At 45.1% G+C, this 15,037-nt stretch overlaps 2 protein-coding genes across 4 annotated transcripts in view; one reads left to right on the forward strand and one right to left on the reverse strand.

Annotated features, from left to right (window-relative positions):
- Positions 1-493, reverse strand: part of CCT6B (chaperonin containing TCP1 subunit 6B) — a 34,000-nt gene extending 33,507 nt beyond the window's left edge. For all 3 annotated transcript variants that reach the window (XM_054510942.2, XM_045889396.3, XM_045889397.3), the window contains exon 1: positions 261-493. In XM_054510942.2, the coding sequence (XP_054366917.1) occupies positions 261-397 (137 nt within the window). In that variant the 5' untranslated portion in view covers positions 398-493. The remainder of the gene's footprint in view (positions 1-260) is intronic.
- Positions 494-537: 44 nt separating this feature from the next.
- On the forward strand, positions 538-13,722 carry ZNF830 (zinc finger protein 830). Its single transcript, XM_045889395.3, has one exon. It carries the CDS (start codon positions 575-577, stop codon positions 1,682-1,684), a length of 1,110 nt encoding a protein of 369 aa, XP_045745351.1. The 5' UTR covers positions 538-574; the 3' UTR covers positions 1,685-13,722.
- Positions 13,723-15,037: the final 1,315 nt, after the last annotated feature.

The raw sequence follows: 15,037 nt of genomic DNA on the forward strand, positions 1-15,037 counted from the left end.
TAAAGAGACACCAGGTGAACTGTTGCTACTGCACACGAACGTTAATCAAAGTGGGGCAGAGGGGGTGTCACAGCTTCACTCGGGGCCCTTTCCTCGGAAGGCTGCCCTCCCGCCCCTGGCCGGGGTGACCTCCGGGCAGGAATGAGAACGAGGGTATCCCGTCGCTCCAGGCATTTCGCGGAACGTCTTTCTCAGAGCGCGCCACGACACCCAACAAACCCTGGGCCATAACCGCCTCTCCAACCGCCGGGCCATCTCACATTTTCATGGTGCCCTTGGGCCCCAAGTTGGTACGCAGCACATCCTGCAGCCCTCGGGCGGCGCATATATTGACAGCCAAGGCCGCCAGGGCCCGCGCCACCTCAGCCTTGGAGTTTACCGCCTTGACCGCGGCCATCGCGCCGCTGAGCGTGCGACCCGGCAGGCAAAATCAGCCTCAGCCCGGATCTCGAGAGAAATCCCGGCGCCACCGCCCGCCTTCCGGAGCCTCAGCCAATCCTCGCCGAGACAGGAAATGACGTTACCAGGCCTCGCCCGCACGGAAGCCAGAATCACCTTGGGTTCGGGCGCCGAGATGGCGTCCTCCGCCTCCGCTCGCACTCCGGCAGGGAAGCGAGTGGTGAATCAGGACGAACTGCGGCGGTTGATGAAGGAGAAGCAGCGTCTGAGCACCAATCGGAAACGGATAGAATCTCCATTTGCGAAGTACAACCGTTTGGGGCAGCTGAGCTGTGCCCTGTGTAACACCCCGGTGAAGAGCGAGCTCCTGTGGCAGACTCACGTCCTGGGAAAGCAGCACCGTGAGAAAGTGGCCGAGCTGAAGGGCGCGAAGGAAGCCACCCAGAGTCCGTCCTCCAGCGCAGTGCCTCAGTCAGCCAAGAGGAAGGCGCCGGATGCGGATGGCCAGGATGCCAAAAGACCCAAGGCCTCTCCGCTGCCTCAGGTACAGCCCTCCACATCCGCTTTGCCCACCAACTTTGACAGAGCAGGGAAGGAGTCCGCCAGAGCGACTCTCAGTAAGGCTTCGGGACTCGGTTTACTCCCTGATTATGAAGATGAGGAAGAGGAGGAGGAAGAGGGAGGAGAAGGGAAAAGAGGGGACACTAGCAAGCAGCCGCCCGACGCACAGGGCAAGGAACACTCGCTTTCCTCCTCGAGAGAGGCAACAAGTGGTATGCTGCCAAGCGGTTTCTCAGATACAAATCCTCCCAAGGCCCCTTTAATTCCTCATTCAGGGTCAATTGAGAAAGCAGAAATACATGAAAAAGTCGTGGAAAGGAGAGAAAACACAGCGGAGGCATTACCGGAAGGCTTTTTTGACGACCCTGAGATAGATGCTCGGGTACGAAAGGTTGATGCCCCAAAGGATCAGATGGACAAAGAGTGGGACGAATTTCAAAAGGCCATGAGACAGGTCAATACCATTTCCGAAGCCATAGTTGCCGAAGAGGATGAGGAGGGACGGTTGGACAGGCAAATTGGGGAAATCGATGAGCAGATAGAATGTTACCGTCGGGTGGAAAAGCTTCGGAATCGCCAGGATGAAATAAAACATAAGCTTAAAGAGGTTCTGACTATAAAAGAACTTCAGAAAAAGGAAGAGGAGAATGTTGACAGCGATGATGAGGGAGAACTACAAGATTTGTTGTCTCAGGATTGGAGGGTAAAAGGGGCTTTGTTATAGGGTTTCAAAGACCCGAGATTTTCATACCCTCTACAATGGTACCAAAAGTGCTGTCTCTGGATAGGATACTGGTTACTTCATGCCCTGATCTTTGATAACCTAACTGGATTGTTGAGATACTATGAGCCTGTGAAGATAGCACTTTTGAAAATTGGTGTAAAATGTTTTTGAGGTAAAGTTGTTTTTGAAATTTTTGAACTATTACATACATACGAAAATGTCAACTTTTTCACACATTTACTTAAGTGTATAATTTTGAATTGTCAAATCTGTAAGCTGTAAATATTATATATAGTTAAATATATATTTACTTAAGTAATTCTGTTTTGAAATTTATAAATAAGTAGAAGTCAAGCCAACAGACAAGCTTTTAGACGAAAACCAAGTGTGGTATTTGGGATATATGTGACTTTTTCTTTTCTAATCCCCTAAATCAACTCAAGAGTGTTTTGCAGGAAGGTGGGGGACAGGGGTTGTTTTTAAATACTATTCATAAACACATAAGTCATTCAGGGCAAATCAGTTCTCTGAGTATTCTGTTTCTGTTTTAAAAACATGCACTAGGAGCACATGGTGATATATCCCAAATATTTCTCTTGATTAAACCAGTGATTCTTGGATGTAGGTGCACATGGAAAGCACCAAGCTTTTGAAAAGGTGCATATGAATCACCTTGAAGCCTTTCAAAAACTCGTGTGCCCAAGGCCTACCATTAGAGATTAAATAAATCGGGAGCGGGGCCCAGGCGTCTGTTTAGTTTTGAAAGCTTCCCAGGTTATTCTGATACATGCCAAAGTTGGAGAGCTGTGTGGCCCTAAATCCAGAACCCATTTATGTTTTTTCAGGCTTTGTTTTTTTCAAATACCATGTTCCATAAGTTTACTGTCTATTGTATAAAAGAAATACTACTTTATATTTAGATTTCATCCAGTCTTAAATTTTATTACATTTCATAGTAAATTAGGGTTCAGAGTTTCTGTCCATTGTTGGGAGGATAAGTTGTTTTCTCAAGAAGTAACAATTAGCTTGTTCCAGTCATTGATTGTTTAAATCACTCCTTTTCCCTTTAGCGATAGAGGTATTGAAATGAAAATGGAATTAGCAGTGTTCCAGGGGCAAAAATGCATACAGCATCCTCAAATGAAAGTGAGTGGTAATAATAATAGCTAAAACAAAGCTTTTACAATATATGACAGATGTGGTTCTAACTGCTTTACATAAACCAGGTCTAGTTGCTCTAAAGCCCAGGTTTTATGGAGAATAGTACCAAGAGATAAGGTATGAAAAAGCCTCACTTGGATGCTAGATGAAAGAATTCTCTCTGTCGGCAATGTAGGAAAGTGGAAGTTTTTGAGCAAGAAATTATATTTGCAAAAAAATTATGGAAGATGATTTTAGTTGCAGTATATAAAATGGAATGAATGTGGATGGGGAGAAAGAAGCTGGGAGACTACTTGGAAACTAGATTTTAAAAGCTAGGTGAGCAAGACTTTGATTAGTTATGGACTGAGAGTAAAGGAATAAAGTTGAAACATTTTAACAGGAAGGGCTAATATTTTAGTGACTAGAGGTAGAAGAAAAACAGTAGGGATAAAGATGAAATTGAAGGGCTTGGGGGTTTTTAGTGTAGGTCCCTGAAAAAGTTACCTAACACTTATTGAGCATATTAACTATCTTGCTGTCTTTGGCAGAAGGTCTTGTTTTCTTGAGCTGTCAGTATGATAACAGAGGGCATGCCTGCCCTAAATGTATAAACCCACATGTACTCAGAGTTTTCTATCATCCATCACTTTATTATTTTAAAATGAGAGAATACAAAGGTGGGCTTGAGTAGTAGGCCCTGTCATACCTTGACTTAAGAGGCTAGGCTGATGATTTTGCAGAGCACTGTCCATTAAAAAAAAAATGCAAGCCACATACATATTTTCAATTTCCTAGAAGCCACATGAAAAAGTAAAAAGAAATACGAAATTAGTTTTAATGTAATTTATTTTATCCAATATATCCAAAATATTCACTTTTCAATACATAATCAATATTTAAATATCATTAATGAAGTATTTTACACTTAGGGGGTTCTAGATTTCTGAAATCTGGGTGTATCTGACTTAGCACATCTCAATTTGGACTGGCTACAGTTCAAGTACTAGCCATATGTGGCTAACAATAAAGGACAGTGCAGACTTAAAGAGAAAGTTGTGCAGGAGTAAAAACAAAACATGCACAGGAGATAGACCAATTTAGAGTGGAATGTTCATTCCTGACAACAGTGGAAGTTATGATTAGAAGATAGATTATGAACCGTTATAGAAGATCTTGAACGCCATGCTCGAAGGAGTTGGAATTTTAAATTAACAATTGAATATGCTTGAGGTTCTTGAGTCCTGAATTATAACAGTTAAAGAGTTTAAGGAATGCCATTACTATACATACAAACAGCAGTGGGTTTTTAGGAGGGACAGAAAGCTCTGTTCCCCATGCTCTGTATTCCGGAGAATGAATGATGGGGCCCTGAGCAAAATCAAGGAAATCCTGGTTGGATCTTCGATCAATGTAAAAAGCTACAGGGATTAGTGGATCCTTCCTGATCCTCCACACATTGGAGAGCTCCTTTATACGTCTTTGAGCTGGGTCAAATAGGTTTTGGCATTAGACTTCAAACCCACCAACGTTCCCAAATTGTAAGACTTAGTCCCATGGATTTCTTCGAGTCACTCTTCTCTTTTTAGAGAACCCCTTCATTTAGCCAACAATTTATTAGAGTTACGTAAATGCTACAAAGGTAATCCTCTCGCCAATTCACTTACCAATTTAATGTAGTTCCCCTAACTGGAGGGGAAAAAAACCTGAACTAACTAGCCTTGAAATGTAAATTTGCCCAGTGGCTTACAACTTGGAAAATGCTCTCCCATTTGTATTTCCTTTAATGATGAAAGTAATGACTACTTTTTATACACCAGGAAACGAGGCTGTGGAATTAAAATTCCAGGAGAAAAATTAATTTAGTAGTAACGATCACTAGATTAGTATGGAGCAATAGGAAGAACAGGGGAATTGGCAAGAGAAAACAAGACACAGGTTCAAGTTCCCACTCTACATTTTAAGGGTTAGTGATCTTGGGCAAGTCACATCTCCAAACCTTAGTGCACCCTACTACCAAGTGATGATAATGGGGGGGCGCCTGGGTGGCTCAGTTGGTTAGGTGTCTGCCTTCGGCTCAGGTCATGATCTCAGGGTCCTAGGATCAAGTCCCGCATTGGGCTCCCTGTTCTGCGGGCAGTCTGCTTCTCCCTTTCACTCTCTCTGTGCTCTCCCTCTCTCTCTCTCAAATAAATAAAATCTTTAAAAAAAAAAAAAAGATGATACCTCAGGTCACATGACGTGTGAAAGGGGTTTATAAACTGAAAGGCAATACAAGTACGTCTATTACAGATGGTCCCCCACTTAAAATGGTTCTACTTCAGGCGCCTGGGTGGCTCAGTCGTTGGGCGTCTGCCTTCGGCTCAGGTCATGGTCCCAGGGTCCTGGGATCAAGTCCCACATCGGGCTCCCTGCTCCACGGGAAGCCTGCTTCTCCCTCTCCCACTCCCCCTGCTTCTGTTCCTGCTCTCGCTCTCTCTCTCTCTGTCAAATAAATAAATAAAATCTTTAAAAAAAAAATTATAAAAAAAAAATGGTTCTACTTCACGATTTTTCGACTTTACAGTCGTGGGAAAGTGATACACATTCGGTAGAAACCGTACTTCAAATTTTGGATTCTGAATTTGAATCTTTTCCTGGGCTAGCAGGGGGCGGTACGACAGTCTCCCATGATGCAGGGCAGCGGCAGTGGGCCACGGCTCCCAGGCAGCCATGTGATCACAAGATAAACCGACAGCCCCTGTGTACCCACACAACTATTCTGTTCTGCAGTTTGAATGAAGTAGTCAGTAAATCACATGGGACATTCAACACTCTTATTATAAAGTAGACTTTGTGTTCGATTTTGCCCGAGTGTAGGCTGATATAAGTGTTCAGAGCACGTTTAAGGTAGGCTAGGCTAAGCTGTGATGTTTGGTGGGTTGGCTATGTTAGATGCATTTTCAACTTATGAATGGTTCATCGGGACTTACCATGGGATTACATCCCAATAAACCCATCGTAAATTGAGGAAGATAGCTTAGTCTTCCCCTGCCGCATGCTAACTTGATTTTAGTCTAATAATTTAATGCCCCTTAATTCCCTCTTTGAAACTAAGGTAATTAGAGCAGGTGATTTTCTTGAGATTTCTTTTAACTCCCAAATTTTTAATTTCGCCGAGACAAGTGGCATCTCACCTTTTAAACATTTTTAAAGTCGTTCAATTGACCATCTGGAGACAGATGGCTAAAGTATTGTTGCTTTTACTTACAAGATTTGCCCAGCTTAAGTCCCATTTGTCTTGGTGTAATTATGAATAGTGCCCTGCCCCTTCACTCTCAACACTCCTTTTCTGGAGGTATAGATACTCACTTACCTAAAATTTTGATAGGAAGAAAAACCACTTTCTAATGAACAGGGAGTCAAGGTCTTAATGGAAATAGTATGTTTCCTGTTAATGATGCACTACTTGGCTGGAAGTTTGTGTAGGGGGATTTGAGTAAGTATATGGGTAGGAATGGTGGCTAGATAGATCATTTTAGATTGCTTTTTAATACTAAGAATCTAGTAGCCTGTATAATATCAGGAATTACTTGAGAAGCTTTAAATTTGGGGCGCCTGGGTGGCTCAGTCGTTAAGCATCTGCCTTCGGCTCAGGTCATGATCCCAGGGTCCTGGGATCCAGCCCATCGGGCTCCCTGCTCAGCGGGAAGCCTGCTTCTCCCTCTCCCACTCACCCTGCTTGTGTTCCCTCTCTCGCTGTCTGTCTCTGTCAAATAAATAAAATCTTAAAAAAAAAAAAAAAAGCTTTAAATTTGAACAGGGAAAAAAATCCCATTCTGCATTCTATGTTCTTTTTCTTTTTTTTTCTGCATTCTATTTCCTATCTACAGTTTCTCCCTCAGTGATCTCATCCATTCCTCTGGGTTTAAATATCACCTTTACACTGGTGACTCCCAGTTTATATCCCTAGTCTTGACCCTTCTTCTGAGAGTCATCCTTCATTCCCCTTTATTCCCCCAAATCTAATGCATTAGCCAAGTCCTGGCAGCTCTCCCTCTAAAATATGCCCAGAATCTCTCTCCTACTTTGTCTCCACCGGTCCTAGCCACCATCTCTTGCGTTAGTGTGCAAGAGCACCTGTTCTCATGTGCACATCCTAGCCACGGTCAGTTAACAAGTAGAGTGATGTTTTAAAAATGTAGGTCATGTCACTGTCACTGTCACTGAAAACCCTTCATCATATGCTTCCATCACACTTGGGGAAAAAAAAAATCAGGCCCTTATTAAGCTCACATGGTGCTCAGCATTTGCTGATTCAAATGTCTACTACTTGTGAGCTAATGACCGACCCCAAACCCTGCTAAAGTGGGGTGGATAGGGCAGGAGAGCAAACTGCTCTATGTTGAAATCAATTTTCATCATTCAGTAGCAGCCTGGCATGGCCAAGTCTTCTTAATTATCAAGAGGCATGACAAGATTGTTTTTGTTTTTAGTGAAATCTCAAAAACACCATGTGGGCTGAATGTAATCCATAGGCCCGAGGCGGCGACCTGTCTTCTAACTTCATCTCCTACACTCTTCCCTTTATTCTCCATGTCCCGGTACTCGCTGGTGAGCTTTCTGTTCCTCAGACATGCCATGTTAGGACCTGCACCTTGCAGTTCCCTCTGCCCAGAACCTGACTTCAAACAGCATGGCAATCTTACATTCCGTTCTCAGCTCTAGTGTTTCTTGCTCAGATGGCATAAACAGCCATGCCCCCCCCCCCACCTCTTGTCCCTCTGTCACATCATTCTGGGAATTCATTAAACTTACCTCTATCTTGAATTAGCTTGTTTATTTGCACATGAATTATGTCTCTATCCCACCAGAATATAAACTCCACGAGGGCAGGGGGCTCGTCTGTCTTGCCCACAAGCTAAAATAATGCCCAGCACTAACAGAGCTCAATAAATATCTACAGAATGAATAATACCCACATGGCAGAGAGTTGCTTGGAAAACTGGTAGAAAGACCAAGCTAACTCGTGGAAGTTGGAACCAGAACAAAAGTCAACTCAGCGGCTTAGAGGGCCGAGAAATCTTTTCCTCCCTAGTGTCTCCCTTCTCTGGCACATAAGGCTCTCACCTGCTCCAAGAGGAGTATCCACCACAGCCTCTGGAGTGTAATGGGCCACCTCAGCATTTAGCCACTCAGTTGTCCTCATGGCACCAAACAAGCAAAAGGGATGTCCAGATGTCAGCAGGAGTGTGTGGGCAGCCCTGACTGCCTAGAGGCCTCCGAAGTGGAGGGAAGGAGGAAGAAAGTGAATCGGTAGCGGAGTAAGATCAAAGAGTCCACGAGGACACATTGCTTCTGGGCTGCTCTCAGCCCTCAGGCCTCTTTCTCTGCCACCCACCATTTCATTTGGCTTCCTCTTCCTGTCACTTGGCAGTCAAAGCTATTTCAGAGTGAGTCTGCACTCGGCCATCCTTCGTTGAAATCACTCCCAGTCTCTCAGAGGAGGAAAGGCATTCCATCTGGTTGTACCTCCATTTTGCTACCAGCATTTGGCCAGCTTCGTGTGCCCTTGGAAGCCAGCGGTCACCTTTAGGGGAGTTCAGATGGTGTGGTGGTTGATGGTGGTGGTTATTGATGTTTTCGTCGTGTGCCTGTGTTGTTTGTTTGCTTACCATTCTGCAGAGAGTGTCGACCAAGCCAGGTTGTCAGGTTGTTATTAATAACAGCTACCATTTACTGGATCCTACCATGTGCACTGTGTGAGGGTTTGACATACACTGTCTCTAATCCTCAAAACAACCGTGTAAGTTACATAATACCTTCATTTTACCAACGAGGAGACTGATGCAAAGAAGTGAAGGAGCTTGCTCAAGGCAACAATCCCAGAGTCCCCAGTGTTACCCTGCATCATTATTATTTAACACCACCTTATACTCACATGGTGAGAGTATCGTTTATGCACAACCTTCACATCAGTTTGCAAGTCTCGACACACCCCAGAGGTAAAACGACTGTCATTGCCACGATCTGATGACTTCTCCAAGGTCACTCAGCAATGGCTAATGTTAAGACTAGGTAGAACTTGATTCCTGGTCCACTATTCCATTATTTAACAGTGAAATGTGGAAAATGGGAGAGGGTCCCCCAAGATAACAAGAATTAAGATTAGGGAAGTTTATGATCAACGTTAAGGAAACCTGGTGCTGTTCAGAGACCTTGGCTGGGCTGGAAGCTGTGTTTTCTGTAGTTTGTTAACAGACTCTGTCCACGCTGCCCCACCCTTCCTCCATTTCACCAGCAATCAGTTTTACTCTCTAGTGGTCTCTGATGGGATCAAGAAGAACGACTTCAGTTCCCAACATTGCAACTGGGAAACAAGTTAGACCGGGCCATGTGGCCCACCACTCTTTACACGACATTGGGTAAGCTACCTCACCCTTCTTTCCCTCCACTACAAGGAGAGTTAAGAGTTTCTACCTTCTAGAATTACTGAGAGGGTTGAATGAATTCAGTGCATGTAATGCTTTTCGTACAGGCCAATAATACTACTAAATAAATGACTGAAGACAAGACCCTTATGTTCAAGAAAACTATAAGCTGGTTGTATTGTAAGTGGTATAAGAAATCGAGCAGGACCCAGTCTGGTACAGGCAGCAGAAAGAAGGCTGATAAGTCTACGGTCTGACTTTTCCCACTCACCAGCTGTGTGTTATTTATCGAGTCGGTTTGCTCCCCAAGCCTTAGTTTTACCATCTGTGGGTGCTATGCTGTCTGAGCACTCCCTAAGGCCCTCCCACCTCTGTCTATCACTGTGATACTGTGATTTATAATACGAAATATATATTCTGGCCTTTGTCCCCATTTCTGGCATTGATCTAAAAACCCTCGGAATTTCCTAGGAGTGCCAGGGTGGCACAGTCGGTTAAGCATCTGGCTCTTGGTTTCCGCTCAGGTCATGATCTCAGGGCTGTGGGATCAAGCCCCGCATCAGCCTGGAGTCCGCTTGTTCCTCTCCCTCCACCCCTACCCCCACCCCCGCCCCCGTGCTTGCACGCATTCTCTGGCTCTCTCAAATAAATGGATAAACTCTTTTTAAAAATAAATAAAAATTAAAAAACAAAACCCTTGGAATTTCCTAAGGGATTAGAGAGATGAGAGAGATAAAGGTGTCATCTGTTACTCAAAACAATCCCCTGTCAACCACATCAGAGTTTATGTTAATAAGGTGACTTCTGGGAAGCCCCCCTAAGGGTGTGGCTGGTTCCCAGGGGAACCAACCCAGTGATTAGGTTAGAACGTTCTGCACCCCTCTCCCACCTCTGGGAAGGGAGGGGGCTACAGATTCAGTTCAATCACCAATGGCCAATGACTTAATCAATTATGCCTATGTAAGGAAATCTCCATAAAAACCCAAAAGGATGGGGTTTGCGAGCTTCCAGGCTGGTGAACGCACAGAGGTGCTGGGAAGGTGGCGTGTCCAGAGAGGGCATGGAAGCTCAGCACCCCTTCCCACATACCTTGCCCTACGCATCTCTTCCATCTGGCTGATCCTGAGTTCCATCCTTTTCTCACAAACAGGTAATCCAGTCACTAAACTGTTTTCCTGAGTTCTGTGAGCTGCTCTACCACATTTCTCAAACCCGCAGAGGGGGCCCTGGGAAGCTCTGGTTTAGAGGTGGTCAGGCGGAAGCACAGGTGACACCCTGGACTTGGCATTGGCATCTGAAGTGGGGCAAGGGGGCAGTCTGGTGGGGCTGCGCCCTTAACCGAAACCCTTCCATTGCCCGATGTAGAAAACCCACAGGTCTGGTGCCAGAAGTTTAGTTTTCAGGGAGCGCAGTCTATCATATAAATGGAAACAATAGAGTTTTTTCCTTTACTATCACCAAGACCAAGACAAGCTGAAGGCTGGAGAGGGAGAGCACAGTGCGCTGCATGGTCAGGAAGGTTCGGTAAGACGGCGCAGGCAGAAGCTCCCAGAGGAGAGAAGAGGGGTAGGAGCTCTCCTGGGATAAAGGAAATGGCATATGAGGTACAAGAAAGGAAAGAAGCATTCAACCTGATCTTCAACCTCTGCCACTGATGTAGTTTTGGAATGTAGGTGAAGTTTGGTGGGGTGAGGTCCAGAGCGGACGACCAAGGAAGAATTCTTGAGATGTCTTTGGTATAAAATGGTAGTTTTATTAAAGCACAGGGACAGGACCTGTAGGGCAGAAAGAGCTGCTGCACTGGGGGTGTGAGGAGTGGTTCATTCTGTACTTGGGAGTTGGGGGAGGTAAGGAAAAAGGGAGGTCCAAAAGGACTTTTATATGGTAAAGAAGACTCTCAGGGGGCACCTGGGTGGCTCAGTTGTTAAGCGTCTGCCTTCGGCTCAGGTCGTGATCCCAGGGTCCTGGGATCGAGCCCCGCATCGGGCTCCCTGCTCGGCGGGAAGCCTGCTTCTCCCTCTCCCACTCCCCCTGCTTGTGTTCCCTCTCTCGCCGTGTCTCTCTCTGTCAAATAAATAAATAAAATCTTTAAAAAAAAAAAAGAAGACTCTCAGGATACTGGAGGCCTTGCTATTATCAAGCTAAGGTTGTTTTTTCCTCTAGCAAAGCTTTATTAACATGAAGATATTGGAAGTTTCCTGGAAGAATGTCACACATATCCCACCCAGGAGCGGGGAGGGGAGGTTGCAGGGTGTCAGCTTGTGCTTTGTCCTCAGCTAGCCTTCTGCTCCCTCATCACCACCATATCAAAGCTGGAAAACCAACTGGCATCACTGCTACCTCTCAGCCAGCCCGGAGTCCAGTGGAGGGGACAGAACTTAAGTTTGCTTCCCAAATAGGCTCATCTCTTTGTAAAATAAATTTCCCCTTTGAAATTTATTAATCTGCCACCTAAAAAAATATGACCACCAGGACTTCATACAAGAAAACCCAATCTAGAAGTTTAGGGAAGATGGTAACAACTTTGAGTCTCCCTCACTCTCTGTGACCTCAACCCTTGGGTTGAGGGTCCTAAACCCTGTCCCTGTCTCTGTGTCATGGATCAGCTATTCCCAGAGGCACACTTGACCTCTGTCCTACCTCACCCTGGCAGCTACAGCACAAAGATATTCCAAGGAGAGGCCAAGAAACCCCACTGGTTAAGAACCAACCTCCACAGCCTTTATTGAAAATAAAGAGCCATGAGCTGATTTGAAGTATTACATCTTCCTACAGCTGTTCCCTTTTAAATATTTATCCTGGCAAACACCATGACCGTTTTTTACAACTTATTTTAATTGTGTGACTATTAAGCAAACCAAAGCGTAAAATTGGCTCTCAGTGCTGAGATTTATGTGATTCATAGACCAGAGCTTATTAAAAAGGGAATCCACTGACTGCAAACTAGCCTCACGAGTGCCCCACACTGTCTCTAGGAAGGTGTGAAGTATTTCCCCTATTCCTGCCTGTGGCTGCCAAGCTTCCATAGTGAGTAGCATAAAACAATGAACAGAGGGGTGCCTGGGTGGCTCAGTTGGTTAAGCGTCTGCCTTCGGCTCAGGTCATGGTCCCAGGGTCCTGGGATGGAGCCCCACATCGGGCTCCCTGCCCAGCGGGAAGCCTGCTTCTCCCTCTCCCACTCCCCCTGCTTATGTTCCCTCTCTCGCTCTCTCTCTGTCAAATAAATTAAAATCTTTAAAAAAAAAAAACAAACAGAATCTACCCATTTCCCTCATTCTTTTTTTCTTGTTAACAATCCTAATGAGCTTAGACTGGGTCAGGGATGCTACAGTCTTACAGGCGGTGGCAGAAGCTCTGAGAGGCTCACAAACAGAATCAGCGCCCTGGAGGATTTGGCATCAAGGTCTGAGGGAAGGATTTAATCGTGGGACTTTGAATAACTAGGAGTAAGTAGGAGATATCCTACTTATTTGCCACCAAGGTTATCCTTGGTTTGGATCATAGAATTGCTTTAAAACTTCAATAAAAGCAAGGGGCGCCTGGGTGGCTCAGTCAGTTGAGTGTCTGACTATTGATTTTGGCTCTGGTCATGATCTCAGGGTTCTGGGATCGAGCCCAGGGATGTCCACACCCCATATTGGGCTCTGCGCACAGCACGGAGTCAGCTTGGGATTCTCTCTCTCCCTCTGCCCCTCCCCCTGCTTCCCCTCTCTATCTCTCTAAATAAAATCTTAAAAAAAAAAAAAGACTTCAATAAAAGTGCTCACTGGAAAAATGCACTTACAAATATTTACATGAGGGGCGCCTGGGTGGCTCAGTTGGTTAAGCATCTGCCTTCGGCTCAGGTCATGATCCCAGGGTCCTGGGATTGAGCCCCGCATCAGGCTCTCTGCTCCTCGGGAAGCCTGCTTCTCCCTCTCCCACTCCCCCTGCTTATGTTTCCTCTCTCACTGTGCCTCTCTCTGTCAAATAAATAAAATCTTTAAAAAAAAAACAACACATTTACATGAATACTTGGTTACTCTTTCACTGTTACCACCCAAGCTGCCCTCATTTCCCCCTTGTGTTGTCAACTTAGTATTCAACTGACTGACCCCCCAGACTCTACACAGCAGCCAGACATAGCAGTCTCGTTAAAACCCAAGTCTCTGCTCAATACAATCCACTAGCTTCCCATTTTACCTGCGATAAACAGCAACATCTCTGTTTACAAGGCCCTCTAGGGTCTGTCTCCAGATACCCTGCTGACCTCATCTCTAGCTCTTCTCCGGCGGCTGTAATCACACCCATATCCTTGCTGATCTCCTAACATGACTGACACATCCTGGCCTCTGGGCCTTTACTTGATGTTCCCTGTACCCTAGAACACCATGCAGGCTCTCAGTCATCCGGTTCAGTCTTTACTCCAGTGTCACCTGGTGGGGGGGGGGTGCCTTCCTGACCTCTGTGTTTAACGGCAACTTCCCCACCCCCACCCTGCCTGGCACCTCCTATCCTCCTCTGCTTTCTTTTTCTCCATAGCACTCATCATCAGAGTACATACTATGCATTTTATTTACTGTTTATTATCTATCTCCCACACTAACCTCTGAACTCCTTGAGGAGAGATTTTTTTTTTTTTTTTTTTGTCTTTTGTTTCACTGCTATTCCACTTCCTGGAATAGTGCCTCACACAGAGGAGGCATTCAGTACTTGCCTGATGGATTCAACCCTGCAGTGGTATGAATGTATCCAGGCTGGGGAGTAGAGGGGAATGTACATGTATTGAAATACTGCCAAGTGCCAAGCAGTTCCCAAGTTAATACCAATCATATCATTTAACTGTCACACCCAATCCTAGCAGGTATTTTTATCCCCATTTCCCCATGAAAACTGAAGCCCAGAGAAGTTAAGAAAATAGATGAAGATTACACAGCCAGTGGTGGAACATCATTCAAACCTAACTCTGTGGTTCTAAAGTCCTGCTATGCCTAGTGCACATTACTTCATTCTCCTTGGTTGCAGTTCCCACTTCTCTAATGAAATGCAACTGCCAGCTTTCACACCTAGTTCCATTTTACAGTGGGGAGATGGGAGAGGTGGGGGTGAATCAAAAAGATTCAGGGTTCCTTGGAGCTGTAATCAAGCAAAACAAACATTAAGAGCCCGAGTCTTGGTAGGAATGCAAGCTGGTGCAGCCACTCTGGAAAACAGATGGAGGTTCCTCAAAAAGTTGAATAGAGCTACCTTACGACCCAGCAATTGCACTACTGGGTATTTACCCCAAAGATACAAATGTAGTGATCTGAAGGGGCACGTGCACCCCAATGTTTTAGCAGCAATGTCCACAATAGCCAAACTGTGGAAAGAGCCTAGATGTCCATCAACAGATGAATGGATAAAGAAGATGTGGTATATATATACAATGGAATATTATGCAGCCTTTTAAAAAATGAAATCTTGCCATTTACAATGATGTGGATGGAACTAGAGGGTATTATGCTAAGCGAAATAAGTCAATCAGAGAAAGACAAGTATCATATGATCTCAATGACATGAGGAATTTGAGAAACAAGACAAGAGGATCATAGGGGAAGGGAGAGAAAAATGAAACAAGACGAAACCAGAGAGGGAGACAAACCATAAGAGACTCTTAATCTCAGGAAACAAACTGAGGGTTGCTGGAGTGGAGAGGGGTGGAAGGGATGGGGTGGCTGGGTGATGGACACTGGGAAGGGTATGTGCTATGGTGAGCGCTGTGAATTGTGTAAAACTGATGACTTACAGACCTGTACCCCTGAAACAAATAATACATTATATGTTA

This window comes from Mirounga angustirostris, unplaced genomic scaffold, assembly GCF_029215605.1.
Source record: "Mirounga angustirostris isolate CCGP_5_RB_7025 unplaced genomic scaffold, mMirAng1.0.hap1 SCAF_17, whole genome shotgun sequence".
In the NCBI taxonomy this organism is placed as follows: domain Eukaryota; kingdom Metazoa; phylum Chordata; class Mammalia; order Carnivora; family Phocidae; genus Mirounga; species Mirounga angustirostris.